The sequence below is a fragment of the Hemitrygon akajei genome, chromosome 3 (assembly GCF_048418815.1).
Source record: "Hemitrygon akajei chromosome 3, sHemAka1.3, whole genome shotgun sequence".
In the NCBI taxonomy this organism is placed as follows: domain Eukaryota; kingdom Metazoa; phylum Chordata; class Chondrichthyes; order Myliobatiformes; family Dasyatidae; genus Hemitrygon; species Hemitrygon akajei.
In genome coordinates, this window is record NC_133126.1 from 26,488,057 (window position 1) to 26,504,103 (window position 16,047).

The 16,047-nt window shown below is 40.3% G+C and overlaps 1 protein-coding gene across 3 annotated transcripts in view; it reads right to left on the reverse strand.

Annotated features, from left to right (window-relative positions):
- Positions 1–16,047, reverse strand: part of LOC140724787 (ribosomal protein S6 kinase alpha-5) — a 304,697-nt gene that overhangs the window by 49,215 nt on the left and 239,435 nt on the right. For all 3 annotated transcript variants that reach the window (XM_073039390.1, XM_073039388.1, XM_073039389.1), the window contains 2 exons: positions 15,261–15,394; positions 10,770–10,863 (listed from right to left, as the gene is read on the reverse strand). In XM_073039390.1, coding sequence (XP_072895491.1) covers positions 10,770–10,863; positions 15,261–15,394 — 228 coding nt within the window. The remainder of the gene's footprint in view (positions 1–10,769; positions 10,864–15,260; positions 15,395–16,047) is intronic.

Below are 16,047 nucleotides of genomic sequence, written 5' to 3' on the forward strand. Positions count from 1 at the left end.
CGCGGTTTAAAAAGTCTCAAGCCCCGATCGACTCCAATCGTCCCGATATCAGGCAGCAAATGGGAGAACTCTCCCTGCCATAAACTTCCAGGCACTGACAATGCCTCGGAAGCACCCGACAACAGCAGACTCTGAGTCCTTCCGTAAACTTCGAGCCTCCGACCAGCCCCTCCGATACAGCCTCCCGAGCGCCTTCGACCTCGTTCCGGCCGTTGAAACAAGCAAAGCCGAGGTCTCGGAGGCCTTCTCCTCCGGAGATTCTGGACTGCACCGTAGCAGCAGCAGCGAAGCGGGCATTTCAGAAGTTTCTCCAGATGATCCTCCACGCTCTCACGTCTGCCTCCATCAAATCAGGATTGTGCACAGACCCCTACTTAACACCTAACGGATATCCATTGTCCAGAGAGGCTGCATGTGCTGCATTGCACCGCCATCTTCTCCCCCTCCATGGCTAGTTCTACCCATTTGACCAATTAACTACAAAGTACTAACCTGGACATCTTTGAAGTTTGGGAGGAAACCAGAGCACCCAGAGGACACCCATGCAGTCACAGGGAGAATATACAGACTCCTTAAAGACAGTGGCTGAACTGAACTCTGGGCACTGGCTCTGTAATATCACTCTGCTAACCACTATGCTACTGTGCTACTCTAACTATGCTACCATGCCGCCCTACTATGTAGATGTTATGTAGAAACTTGAAACGAAGAAAATTCTTGAAAGCAAATGTTTCTTTTGCTAGTACTGAATACTCGCCAGCTTCCAGTCACATATTGAACCCGTCAAGGACTTATCTTTACAATGACTACACAGGGATTGATGTGTATAATTGCAGATATTTACAGATCCCAAAGTTATTGTTTGCCATATATCAAAAAAACTGGGGGGACTTCCGGTAAGATGGCGATTGTTTAGCTGCTCCGAACTTTTGTTCCGTTACTGTCGCTATCTTTGCACTAAATGTCTCCATTTTTTAAACCTTAGTTAGGAATTTTTTCGGTATCTCTTACTTGCCTGTGAATATATCTAACTTACAATGTCTAGTAAGAGTTCTAAATCCGGGAGAAAAGAAGCTATGACCCCGTCGGACAAGATGATGGTTGCGCTCGGAAAGCTCCGAGACGAAATTTTAAAGGAATTTAAAACCGCTTTCAAACAGTTAGAAGACAAACTGGATCGGATCAACGATAAAGTGGACAAACATGCTGAACACTTATCTCGCATCGATTCGACTTCTGAAGATTTAGAAAGTCGTGTTCGATACTTGGAGACTCTCTGTTCCAGCTTAGAGGAAAAATCTAACAAACTTCTTTCCAAAATGGTGGATCTCGAAAATCGCAGCAGACGCTGTAACCTCAGAATTCTTGGATTGCCAGAGGCGACCGAACAGGGATCAACCGTGAAGTTTTTCGCCGAGTTTCTCTGTGAGATATTCGGGAAAGATTTGTTTCCGAAGCCGCCCGAGCTCGAACGGGCACACAGGGTCTACGTTCCCCCCGGAATTCTGGGCTCCCGTCCGTGACCAGTAATCTTGTGCTTCCATCAATACCAGGTAAAACACAGTCTGATTGTAGAGGCGCGTCGCAGGGGGTCTTTTCCTTTCCAGGATACAACCATTCGCTTTGTGGAAGATTTTGCACCCCAGACCTTAAAGATGCGCGCTGAGTTTAAAGGCGCAATGAAAGTGCTTTTTGATCGTGGTTTCAAACCTTCTCTTCGCAATTCTGCCGATCTACGAATCAATCTTAATACCAGGAAATACAAGCGGTTCAAATCAGCGAAGGAAGCTGAAGCATTTGTGGCAAGTCTTCCGGCTATCCAGTCATCTTCGGAATCTGATCGGACCTCCTAAAATGGTGGATAAGTACTCTTCGTAGTAAAATTACTTTTTCTGGACTCAGACTTCACTTGAATCACTCAGACATTATTCATTGAAACTCTAAGGGCTGTTGACAATCTCTCCCGGGTTTTGGTGTGTGTGTAATCTATTTTTATTCTTGTATAACTTTACCTACAGAGTTCTACAACTAACTCTAACTTGTTTTGGAGGTTTGAAGTCTTTAGTGAAGGCCTTCCAGTTTGTTGGTTCACAGTTTAATTGCTGATTTATTTTTCCTTTTTTAAAAATATTTATTTATTTTATCTTTTTTTCTTTTCTTCACCCCTTTTTTCTAATCTCTGAATTTTTTTCTCCCCTCTCTGTAAATGGTTGATAAATACTCGTCTTGAATTTATAATTTTCCCCTTCCTCTTCTTTTTTCTTTTTCTTTCTTACCTTTTTTTTCCCTTTCTCTTACTTTATTCTTCTATAATTTTTTGCGGGTAGGTTAGTTTTGGTTTTCTTCCGATTTTCTCTGTATTAAGTTTTATATTTCTGCAGAAGGTGTTCTAATCTGTAGTTATGTTTTCTAGTGCATAAACTAGTTACTATTTGCTATAGTATTTATACGGAACTGTTGTTAATGACACAGATCTGGAAGTTGTATTTGGGTTAATTTTTTTGGTAGAGCTAGCTACTTGTTTTGGTAGCCGTCTAGTTTTGGGTTGTGCGGATGGGGTGAGTTTTCCAGTTCCAACATCACTCACTGCATTTATTGTTTCTCTTTATTGCTCAGGACATGTTTATATTTTGACTTTACGAATCTATGTTTACATCTCTGCTCCCAGACTGCTATTGTACTGCTTGACTTTTTATATGCCTGCTGCCTTTTATGCATTAGTAATTGATAATGGCTAGTGCACTTAAATTCGTGAGCTGGAATGTAAAGGGATTGAACCACCCTGTTAAAAGGAGGAAGGTATTCTCACATATCAAACAACTCAAAGCTGACATTGCTTTCCTTCAAGAAACTCATATTCGTTGTTTTGATAACTCCCGACTTCTGTCAAAGTGGGCGGGTCAGCATTTTCATTCATCCTTTGCCGCTAAAGCTAGGGGAGTCTCCATTCTTATTAACTCAAATATTCCTTTTGAACTCCATAATAAAATATCTGATACAAATGGCCGTTTTATTATTGTTTCTGGTAAACCATATAACACTAAAGTTGCACTAGCAAACCTGTATGCCCCCAACTTTGATAATGTTAACTTTTTTGAACGGTTTTTTTCCTCACTACCAGACTTAAACTCATACTCTCTTATACTGGGTGGTGACTTCAACTGTTGGTTGGATCCTAAACTGGACCGATCGTCCTCTGTTACCAGATCACCTACTAAATCTGCCTTAGCTATTCAATCGTTTCTCTCTAATTTTGGTATCTCTGATATATGGCGTTTCCTCCATCCTACGGAGAGAGATTATTCTTTTTTCTCACATGTTCACCATACCTTCACTAGAATTGACTATTTCTTACTCGATAACCAACTTATCCCATTTGCCCACTCTTGTGACTATCAGAGTATACTGATTTCTGACCATGCCCCAATTACCCTCTCTCTGAACTTTCCTGGTCTCCCTCAGAGGAATAAACACTGGCGGTTTGATTCAACTTTATTATCGGATGATGACTTCGTAAAATTTATTAAGGATCAGATAACCTTTTATTTTAACACTAATACATCACCTGAAGTGCCATCCCAGATTGTCTGGGATGCCATGAAAGCATATCTGAGGGGTCAAATAATCTCTTACACAGCAAATCTCAACAGAAGATCCCGTGCAGATCGACTAGACCTCATTAACCAGATTAAAGAATTGGATCAAATATATGCCCAAACTAAGAACCCTGAATTATACAAGAAGCGCGTTGAACTCCAAACTAAATTTAACCTTCTGTCCACTCAACCTGTCGAACGCCAACTTTTCGAAAGCAAGAGTCGCTTTTACATTCATGGGGATAAGTCTGGTAAATTCCTAGCCAATCAGCTGAGGCGTTCCAAAGCCAAACAACATATTACAAAGATCCGGAAGGAGAACGGAGACTTTACATCGGATCATTTAGAAATTAATGACGCATTTAAAAATTTTTATTCTCGGCTTTATTCCTCTGAATCTCTGAATGACAATATCTCTGTGGATCAATTTTTACAGAATCTGAATATCCCCTCACTTTCATCTGATTTCAAAGCCAAACTCAATGCGCCTATATCACCAGAAGAAATATCTTTTGCAATTTCTGCACTGTCCTCAGGGAAATCTCCTGGACCTGATGGGTTCCCTGTAGAATTTTATAAATCATTCTCTTCACTTCTTTCTCCTCAGTTACTTTCAGTATTATCTGACTGGTTTAATTATGGCAAATTGCCACCCTCTTTCAATGAGGCATCTATTATTCTTCTTTTAAAAAAGGGCAAAGACCCAACAGAGTGTTCCTCGTACAGGCCGATCTCTCTTGTCAATGTTGATGTAAAGATCTTAGCTAAAGTGTTGGCTCATAGATTAGAAACCGTTATTCCCTCCATTATCTCTGATGACCAAACAGGCTTTATTAAAAACCGTCTCCCTTTTTTTAACATTCGGCGTCTATTTAATATTTTATACTCAGCTCCAACTGGGACTCCTGAATGTGTTATCTCCCTTGATGCGGAGAAAGCATTTGATCGTATAGAGTGGAACTACCTTTTTGCAGTCTTAGAAAAATTTGACCTCGGCCAAAGTTTCATCGCTTGGATCCAATTGCTGTACCTGTGTCCTACTGCTTCTGTTCTAACTAATTTTCAGAAATCCCAAGTATTTAATCTCAAACGTGGCACCCATCAGGGATGCCCCTTAAGTCCCTTTTTCTTTGATTTGGCTATAGAACCTCTGGCGATAGCATTTCGAAATTGTCCTGAATTGACCGGGATTTGGAGAGGGGGTGTTGAGCACAAAGTTTCTCTCTATGCTGATGACTTATTACTCTTTCTCTCAAATCCATCTACATCCTTACCTCTAATGTTTTCACTTCTTGACCAGTTTAGCCAGATCTCTGGCTATAAACTCAATTTACATAAGAGTGAACTTTTCCCAATAAATAAAGGAGCACAAGAACTAATATTTCGTGATCTCCCTTTTAAAGTAGTCCATAATCAATTTACTTATCTTGGAATTACAGTCACAAGGAAGTTTAAAGATCTCTTTCGTGAAAACTTTGTCAATCTTTCATATGCTACAAAACAGAGTCTGGTACAATGGTCACCTCTATCTATGTCCTTGGTAGGTCGTATCAATGTTGTAAAAATGTATGTTCTCCCCAAGTTCTTATACTTATTTCAATCTATCCCAATTTTTATTCCTAAATCTTTTTTTGATTCCTTAGACTCTATTATTTTGTCATATCTGTGGCAGAATAAGCGCTCTAGAATTAATAAAATCCACCTCCAAAAATCTAAAAAAGAGGGTGGCATGGCTTTACCTAACTTTCGCTTATATTACTGGGCAGCTAATATACGTTGTGCTGCCTTCTGGTCTTTCTTCCACGGTCAACCCGAGTGCCCTAACTGGGTGGCAATGGAGTTGAGCTCCACTAAAGAATTATCTATATCTGCACTTCTTGGCTCTGCACTCCCTAGCAGTCTGCCCAGAACAATAGCTAATCCTCTTGTTAGACACACTTTGCGTATATGGGCTCAGTTCAGGAAATGCTATGGTTTCCAGGGGTTTTCCGTTTCTAGCCCTGTCGCACATAATCACCTTTTTTTACCTACTACGTACGATTCAGCATTCCATGTTTGGTACAGGAAGGGCATTAGACATTTTGAAGATCTCTTCATTGATAATCGCTTCGCTTCTTTTCAGCAGCTCTCCGTTAAGTTCAACCTGCCTAACGCTCACTTTTTCAGATATCTCCAAATCCGACACTTTACTGCTCCTTTAATTCCTAACTTTCCTGAAATGCCTGCGAAAAATGCTATGGACCTATTTCTTTCCATTAATCCACTAGGTAAAGGTTTAATATCAATTATCCGAGATAAACTAGCAGCCTTACGACGGGCCCCTGTGGATAAAATTAAAATGGCCTGGGAGCAGGATTTAAATATCTCCTTATCCGAGGAGAGCTGGGACTCAGTTCTCAAATCGGTTAACTCAACCTCCCTTTGTGCTCGCCATTGCCTTTTACAGTTTAAGATTGTTCATAGAGCCCATATGTCTAAATCTAAACTATCTCGATTCTACCCTGGCATTAGTCCGCTCTGTGATAAATGCAAGAGGGGCGTGGCCTCTCTCATCCATATGTACTGGTTCTGTCCTAGCTTGGAGAAATTCTGGAAAGTGTCTTCACTACATTATCGGGTATTCTGAATCAGCACCTAGAACCAAACCCCTTAATTGCTCTGTTCGGTTTTTGGGGCGAGACAGATTTATGTCTGGGTCCGACCAAATGCCGACTACTATCCTTTGCCTCTCTCCTGGCGAGACGCTTGATCCTCCTTAGATGGAGAGATGTTGCCCCGCCCACTCATGCGCAATGGCTTAACGACATTATGGCCTGCTTGGACCTCGAAAAAATTCATTATTCAGTTCTTAATTCGGATCTAAAGTTCCGTAAGGTCTGGGGACCTTTTATCGAGTACTTTCATAACCTTCCTCTTGACTAGGGTTTTTTTTTCTTTTTTTTTTCTTCTTTTCGGTCCCTTGCTTTCAGCTCCCTTTTTTTTTCTGGTAGTAGGCATTATTTTCCTCTGTTGCTAAGTGTATTCACAGTCTGGGAGTTTGACTGTCCTGACTTATACTCTCTATATTGTGTTGTGGTCGGTCTGGAGTTGTTTTTTTTCTTGTGTTGTGGGGCTTGGGGAGGACACTAAGCTTACTTGTCTTTAACTTTGGTGCTTTTTTGTTAAAATTCTCTTCCTTTGTAGCATATTGTTATTGTATGCTTAATTTTGCACTGTATTAACGCTCCTCATTGGGAATTGGGGTTCTTAATTTGTAAAATGTTTTGAAAAACTAATTAAAAAAAACTGGACAATTTTGGAGCATAGAAGCAGCTAATTTTACTAGAATTTTTTTCTTAATATCATAGAACTCCATAGACAGTCAAGATCACATTGAATAGCATAGATCAAGCAGTGTTGGAAGATACCAAGCTGCAAACCATCATGCCATAAAATAGAACATAGATCACTACAGTATAATACAACCCACAATGTTGTCCCAACCTTTTAACCTACTTTAAATCAATCTAACTCATCCTTCCCACAGAGCCATCCATTTTTCTTTCATCCACTTGTCCATCTAAGGCTATATCCACACTACGCTGGATAAATCCGTAACCTAAGCTTTTTCTCTTTGTTTTTACCCTCCATTCACACTAAAACAGCGTTTTCGTCCCCCGAAACCGGAGCTTTTCAGAAATGCTTTCCAGGGTGGGTATTTTTGAAAACGCTGCTCGGGCAGATCAGTGTGGATGGGGTAACTGGAGACTTTCGAAAACGCTGGCAGACAGCAGCGCGCTATTTCATTGTTTTCTTGAACACAACCTAACAATTTCAGAACAGATGCAAAGAGACTGAAGCCAGAAGAGTTAGAAATGTACTCACCAACTACTTTGACCCATAACTTACTGAATAAATAAGTATACTGTACTCACTTTGCCCTGTTTACTGTCCTTGCTCATATGAAGGTGGTTTACCTATTTATGCAAGCACTTCTCTGACAATAGATGTGTAACAGCCTAATGTAACATTGTATGGAAATACAAGGTAACACTGATGCAGGCATGTTTTATACATTTAACAAGGTGCTTTATTAATGCAACAGAGTTAGTCAGCTTTTCAATGTTTGTCGTCAGCCAGGTCAATCTGTCCGTGAACTCCCTGTCGGTTGCCTCCGTACGCTCCAGTATTTGTTTTTTTTTTTAGTTTTAAGTTCTCCTGTGCGAGAGCCAACAGCTGTCTGTTGTTTTAAGTTTTTCTAGTCTGTAACTGCACAAACGCGCACTTTTACGGCGAGATTCGACACCAAACATGTCGCTTGTTTTCGGTAGATGTGTCCTGCGCATGCGAAGGTTTGCCGAAATCTCCGTTTCAGTGTGGATAGAGATATTTTCAAAAATGCATAGTGTGGACGCCTATTGTTTTTATGCAAAACCGGAGTTTTCAAAATTATCTGGTCTAGTGTGGATGTAGCCTAACAGTCCCTAACCAGTAACACTTAGTGGCTAATTACTAATCCAGTGGTTATAAAACAGTGAGTGATTTCCTTTGAAAGGAAATATATTATAACCTCTAGATTAAAAGAAAAAAGATAAAACCAGAAAATGTCCACTTCACAAACATTTGATCACTAGGTCTAAATTCTGAAATGTGCCCCACAGATTATTCCAGTTAAAGCCTAGCATAATGGTTCGTACAAAACCATACCATCCAAATATCAAGCGCAACTCCACCTCCACAATCCCTAGAAATGTTCAGTCCACTCGGGAAGACAGACCCAGAAGTGGTGGTGCTGCAAGTGTGTGGCAATACTCCTGGGAGCTTACAACACTGATGCCAGATCTTACGATGTTTTTGTGCATTAGATGAAGCAAAGACAAAAAAACTCTGATTGCCACCCAAAGACATATGGATTAAGGGTAGTAAGTTGTCAGCATTCTATATTGGTGCTGTAAGCATAGCGACACTTAAGGTCTGCCTTCAGCACACTCTTGACGCAAAAGACGCATTTCACAGTACGTTTCAATGCCTTGATATACATGCTACAAATAAAGCTAATTTTTCTTTCTTTCTTTTCAATCCTGTTCATCCTTTCCTTATTTCCCTGAAACATTTGACCTAGCAATAAAGGAACAATGATATTGTTCCTAAATCAGGATGGTGTGCGGTAAGGAGGGGAACTGCAGGTAGCGTTGCTACTGTTGGGTGCTACTCCTATCAGGTGGGATGTGCAGGAGTCTTGGACCCAAGTCGTCATACTCAGGAGCAGCTGTGGCCCTGCAGCTATCAGGCTCCTGGACAGGCTTCACTCACCTCGATGATGAATGGACTCCAACAGTTGGGAACTCATTTTCAGGAACTCTACAAATCATATTCCATGTGTTTTTGTTTACTATTCGATCAAGGCGTACAGGTCAAGGATGAAGGATGAACCAGTGCTGTGCTCACAATTCCACAAGGTTTACTCATTTCAGCATTGAACTAGCTCTGTGGCTACGGCCTGCAGTCATCGGGCTCCTGGACCAGCTTCCTTCACCTCATTGCTGAACTGGCTCTGTGGCTGTGGGCTGACTTTTGGAGACTCTGCTGTTCATGTTCTGTGTGTTCTTTGTTTTTTTTAATTGTTTGCACAAGTTGTTCTTTTTTTTCACAGATTGTGTGTTTGACAATCTTGGTTATGTGGGTTTATTTTAATGGGTTCTATTGCGTTTTTGTTTTGTGGTTGCCTGCAAGACGAAGAATCTCAAAACTGTATACAATACAGTACATGCTTTGATAATAAATACTGTTAATTTTGAACTTTGTACTGTGCCTCCATGGCCCTACTTCTTGATTGTGATAAAGCTGCTGTCAGAATACGTAAGCAACTGCAATGCTTTTTGTACATACTGTATGTGTCATACACTATGGTTGTACCGCTACATTGAGTTCAACAGCCACTGGGACATGCCCTCTTCTCATTGCTACCATCCAGGTGGTGGTACAGGAACTTGAAGACACTCAACATTTCAGAAACAGCTTCTTCCCCTCTGTCATCAGATTTCTGAATGGACAATGAACCCATGTACACTTCCTCAATATTTGTTTTTGCTCTTTATTTGCAATACTTACTTCTTTTTAAAAAATATATATTTCTTATTGTAATTTATAGTTGTTTATTATGTCTTGTAATGTACTGCCTCCACAAAGCAACAAATTTCATGACATATGCCAGTGACATTAAATCTGACTCTGATTCTGTTGCAGCTTTATCAAACTGGTTTGTCCATACATGGAAGGATTGTGTTCAGTTCCAGTCGCTGCTTTATAGGAAGGAAGTGGAAATTTTAGAAGCTATGGAAGAGATTTACCAAGATGCTGCCTGGATTAGAGTCTCTCTTTTATGAGGACAGTTTGAATGAACTAGGGCTTTTGTCATTGGAGCTGAGGAAGATGAGAGGTGTCTTGGTAGAGGTATACAAGGTGATAAAAGGCTAACTGGACAGCCAGAGGCTTTTTTCCCCAGAATAGAACTGGCTAATACAAGGGGGCAAAACTTTAGATGCTTGGAGGAAAATATAGTTGGGATGTCAGAAGTAGGATTTTTTAAAAACAGAAATTGGTGGATGAGTGGAACACACTGCAAGGCTTGGAGGTATAGGCAGATACATTAGACATTTATGAGACTCTTAAATAGGCACATGGAGAAAAGAAAAATAGGGGTTGGTTGATCTTCAAGTAGGTTAAAGGATTGGCACTATATTGTGGGCTGAAGTATCCAGTTAGGGCAACGAACTTCAGGAAAGATGCAAAGTTTTAGGAGAGAGGGTGCAGAGGAAGTTTTCCTTAGAACTAAGCAGATTCCTGATATAAGTATTTAAAATCATAAAAGGTCCAGAAGAGATGAAAGAGTGAAACTATTCCCACGTTTGACAGAAGGGCAAAGAATCAGAACCACAGAATGAGGATGACCATGGTAAAAGCAGAAAAAAATGACATGAGGGGAAGATATTATTTTGGAAATGAGTACCGAGAATCTGGAATTCAACAGCAACACTCAAAGACAACTGTGCAAACATTTGAAAAGAAAAAAAAACAGAATGACAAGGAGAGTGTAGGGGAGTAGAATTAGCTGGATTACTCCTGCATAGAGCATGTGCATGCTCAAAGAACCAAATGACTTCCTTTTGTGATATAATCATTGTAGTAACGCACCTGATCGTGGTAAACATCATGCAGTTTTACAATGTTCGGGTGTCCTTCACAGAGTTTCAGAGCTGCTATCTCCCTTTGAGTGTTCACTTCCATTCTACAAGGAGGAATAATAACCATGTGTCAAAGAGACTCAAACACACATAGAAATTCAGGTTAGAATTATTTTTTTGTTTTAAAAGTAGGTTTTTTTAATGAAACCAATGTATAACACTCATTAATCTATTCATGCAAAGAAATTAGTTAACCTTACCATAACCGAGATGTTCAGGATACTTCAGTTTTGGTGATATTTATACTTTATCAGTCCTGTTGCTCTTTGGTAATAAAGTTAATACATTCATGAGTCCAAGATAAAATATATTAGGCAGTTCCCCTGGATTGAGAAGGATTTGCTCTCACTGTTTTTTTTAAATTCTGAAGCGATTGATGAGGCCACTGTGGGAGTCACTGGCTCTTCCACCAATGGACTAGGATGTGGTTGAAGGGCTGGGTGCTTGTTTGTGAGGTGGATTACATAAGAGCTTTTCTCTGTGCTCTCAGTGTATGCTACTAAGGTCTTCAATACCATTATGGGAGCTCCTTGTGCTCCTTCTCCACTTTCAGTGGTAAAAGGCCAGACATTCAGGAGGGGGTGGGGGTGTTGCTATACTTCAAAGAGTGAGCAAACTTTTGATTACAACTATATTCAGTTGCCACTTTATTAGGTACACCAACACTTTCTGTTGCTGCCTCCCATCCACTTCCAGGTTTGACATGCTGTGTGTTCAAAGATGCTTTTCTGCACACCACTGTTGTAACAAATGGTCATGTGAGTTACTGATGCCTTCCTGTCAGCTTGAACCAGTCTGGCTATTCTCCTCTGATGTCTCTCACTAACAAGGCTTTTTCACCCACACAACTGCTGCTGTTATTTTGTTTCTCCCACCATTCTTTGTAAATTCTGGAAACTGTTGTGCATGAAAATTCCAGAAGATCAGCAGTTTTGAGATACTCAAAACATACTGTCTGGCATTAATAATCATTCCATGGTCAAAGATCTCATTTTTTTGCCATTCTGATGTTTGGTCTGAACAACAACTAAACTATCTCGGATTGCAAGAACCTGCAGCGGATAGTGAGTTCAGCTGAGAAGATCATTGGGGTCTCTCTTCCCGCCATTACGGACATTTACACTACACGCTGCATCCGCAAAGCAAACAGCATTATCAAGAACCCCATGCACCCCTCATACAAACTCTTCTCCCTCCTGCCGTCTGGGAAAAGGCACCCAAGCATTCGGGCTCTCACGACCAGACAATGTAACAGTTTCTTCCCCCAAGCTATCAGACTCCTCAATACCTAGTGCCTGGACTGACACCTTACTGCCCTATTGTCTTATTATTTATTGTAATGCCTGCACTGTTTTGTACACTTTATGCAGTCCTGGGTAGGTCTGTAGTCTAGTGTAGTTTTTTCTATGTTGTTTTTTACATAGTTCAGTCTAGTTTTTGTACTGTGTCATGTAACACCATGGTCCTGAAAAAACGTCTCATTTTTACTATGTACTGTTCCAGCAGTTATGGTTGAAATGACAATAAAAGTGATTTGACTTTTCTGAATGCTTTTATGCATTGAATTGCTGCCACTTGATAGGCTGATTAGATATTTGCATTAACAAGCACGTGTACAGGTGTGGTCAGAGTGTATATCTTTCACTCAGTCAGCTTAGTTATCGCTTTCCATGGCTGAGATCAGAAAAGAATGTTTGCTTCAAGAGTCTGGTGTTGAATATGCAAGTGATGTGGCCTGTTTGATGTGGCTAAGAGTAACCAGCGTCTCAATGCTGGGTATGTTAGCCTGGAAAGGATACTGACCATGATTTGCTAATCTTTTCAGTACACTTGGAGAATTCTGCAGACAGAATTAGTGGTATTTTTTCAGAGCAGTCAGTTACCCATTGCTAGTAGTACAAATCTCAAGCATTTAGCAGAGCAGGAGTCACAGTTGCTTGGTAGATCATGAGTTTTGTGACTGATTGAGGGCTTCTTCTTCCCTCTTTCTTTTCAGTCCTGATGAAAGGTCTCGGCCCAAAAAGGCAACAGTTTATTCCTCTCCATAGGTGCTACCTGACCTGCTGAGTACCTCCAGCATTTTGTTTGTGTTGCTTGTGTTCTTCAAATATCACAGCTGAAGCCCTGCCCAAAACTGAGCACATCTACAAAAGCGCTGTCACAAGAAAGCAGCATTGAACATCAAGTGCCTGCACCATTCAGGCTATGCTTTTCCTCTTACTGCTACCATTGGGGAGGTGGTACAGGAGCCTTAGGTCCCACACCCCAAAATTCAGGAATAGTTATTATCCTTCAACTATCAGGCTCCTGAACAAGTCAATAGATAATAGGTGCAGGAGTAAGCCATTCAGCCCTTTGAGCCAGCACTGCCATTCAATGTGATCATGGCTGATCATCCACAATCAGTACCCTGTTCCTGCCTTCTCCCCATATCCCTTGACTCCACTATCTTTAAGAGCTCTACTCACCTCAACTCTAAACTCACTCCATAACCTACGGACTCACTTTAAAGGTGTCTACAGCACATGTTCTTAGTAGCATTTATTTATTTATCTATCTGGTTGTTTATTTATTGATCTATTTATTGGCATTTTAATTGTATTTGTTGTTTTGCTTTGATTCTATCATATTCTATTCTACTGTGAATGTCTGCAAGAAAATGGACCTCAGAGTAGTATATGGTGACAGGTAGTTTGATAATACATTTAGCTGATATTCTTTTCATCAATCAAAGACAGTGCTGACTGAAAGTGGTGATGAATTTCACTCTCGGTGTCTGCCAACATGAGAAGCAGCTCCCCAGGTACAGAAAGTGGTCAACATTTTCCAGGATTTCATTGTCTAAAGCAGGGTGGTGCAGTGGAGGCACGCTAGTGGATGATCTTGGTCTTGTAGATAAGGGGAGAAAGCCGATACTACTGTATGCATGAAAGAACAGGTTGACAATGTCTTGCAGTTCAATCTCTGAACACATGCAAACACCAAAGCCTAGTAATTCAACTACTGAGGTTTGACTGACCTTGCTTCCAGAGTGCAGATGCCATAAGTTGAAAAGTTACCAATTAATTAATTACCAATACTCACAAATATACAAGTATCCTTTTCCATCAGATTCCTGAGCAGACCATGAAATTCATCAATACTACCTCACTCTGTACTCTCTTTTTGAACTACTTATTTACTTTTAGAATATATTTCTGATTGTAACTTAATTTTTTTTAATGTATTGTTCTGTATTACTGCCACAAAACATATTTCATGACACACGTCAGTGATAACAAACCTGATTCTAATTATACAAAGATTAAGAATTCATGTATCATTTAGAAAGGATACTGACAACTTTAACAATACCAGAAGGCTACTTAGGTGTGATTATTTTCCACTCCTGTTAATGGACTTGTTTTTACCAAGGAAAAGGAGCAAAGACCTTTATAAGCAAATGTTATGGAATGTTAAAGGAAAGTAGCTTTTGCTAAGTATACACTTATTTTGTTTCAATTAAAAAAAACTGTATGTCCGACAATCAGCCCTGCCATTGCCTCAAGTACAACTGGGGAGAAAAAGGACCAATAAAGGCAATTTGATGTTCTTGCAAGTGTTCCTGATTACATTATATATTTGTAACATTCCTTCTGTCCAAAGAGTTCTGAACATTCAGACTAGTCTGTCCTGGTCCAACCATGTTGATGTCACAGCTAAGAAAGCTCACCAGTGCCTCCATTTTTTATTGATGAATTATAGGAAGCATTTTGTCTGGATTCACAACGACTTGGTATGGCATCTGCTCTGCACGCGATCCCAAGAACCTGCAAAGTTGTGGACACAGCTCCGCACATTGCAGAAACCAGCCTCTCCTGCATAGACCCCGTCTACACTTCTCATTGCTTCTGTAAAGCAGCTAGCATAATCAAAGACCCCACCCACACTGGATATTCTTTCATCTTCCCTTTCCCATTGGGCAGAACATACAAAAACCTGAAGCATGCACCACCAGGCTCAAGGATAGTTCAATCCAACTATTACTAGAACCTCGAACAGGCCACTTTTATGATAAGATCTACTCTTGGCCTCACAATCTACCTCGTTATAACTTTGCTCTTTATTGTTTACATGCACTGCATTTTTCGTAGTTTCTACACTTTATTCTGCGTTGTTAATGTTTTATCTTATCCTAGCTCAATGCACTGTGTAATGATTTGATTTGTATGAAGAGATGAAAGAGAAGCTTTTCACTGTATCTTGATATAGATGACAATAATAATCCTATTCCAATACCAAGACATGCCGTACTTGTTTACTAATAAGATAATGTCAGTGGGACCTTTAATAGTACTTCTCAAAGTAGAAATTAAATTAATTTGGATCAAGAGAATATTGGACAAGAAGGAATCTCTTACTGTAAAAATATCAAAATTAAGCCATCATGGTTTGGCATTACCTTTTGCTGACAATTTTCACTGCAAACTCCTGCCCAGTTTTCTTATTCCGACACCTTCTACAGATAGAGAAACTTCCTTCTCCAAGTGAACTGTCTTTTAGATCAAGATCATAGTGCTGATAAAATGGAGAATCCTGTTTGGGAGTGGGGTGAGGGGGAATGTGGTTGGGTGTTGGGGTGGGGTGGGGTTAGGGGGGGGTTGAGTAGGAGGAAGAATTTTAAAAGTGTATTAAGTCTGGGATACGAAAACATTTAAAACCAAATGCTTCATAAACTGAAAGGGTCAAAGTTTCTACTTCACATTCATATTTAGGAAGGGGAAGTTGGAAGAACAGACAGCAGTCGTCATCGATGAGCAAGCAGCTTCAAGTTCCTGGGCATCAAGGTCACGGAGGATCTATTCTGGGCCCAAAATGTTAGGAGTTTTGAGGAGATTTGAAATTTCACTAAAGACACTCACATATTTTCAATACATGCGGCGGAGATGCCAGTGAGCAAGATTACAAGAGGTTATAGACTTAACCCATTATGGGCACAACACATCCTATCATTGACATCTTCAAGAGGCAGTATCATTTATTTCGGCTGGCACTATAATGCCAGTGATCATCAACTGCTGCTGTCTATAAGGAGTTTGTACATTCTACCCTTAACCATGTGGGTTTCCTCAGGATACTTCAGTTTCCTCCTACATTTCAAAGTTGTATAGTAAGGATTAGTAAGCTGTGGGCATGCTATGTTGGTGAGAAAGTGCATCACACTTGTGGGTTGCCCCCAGCATAATTGT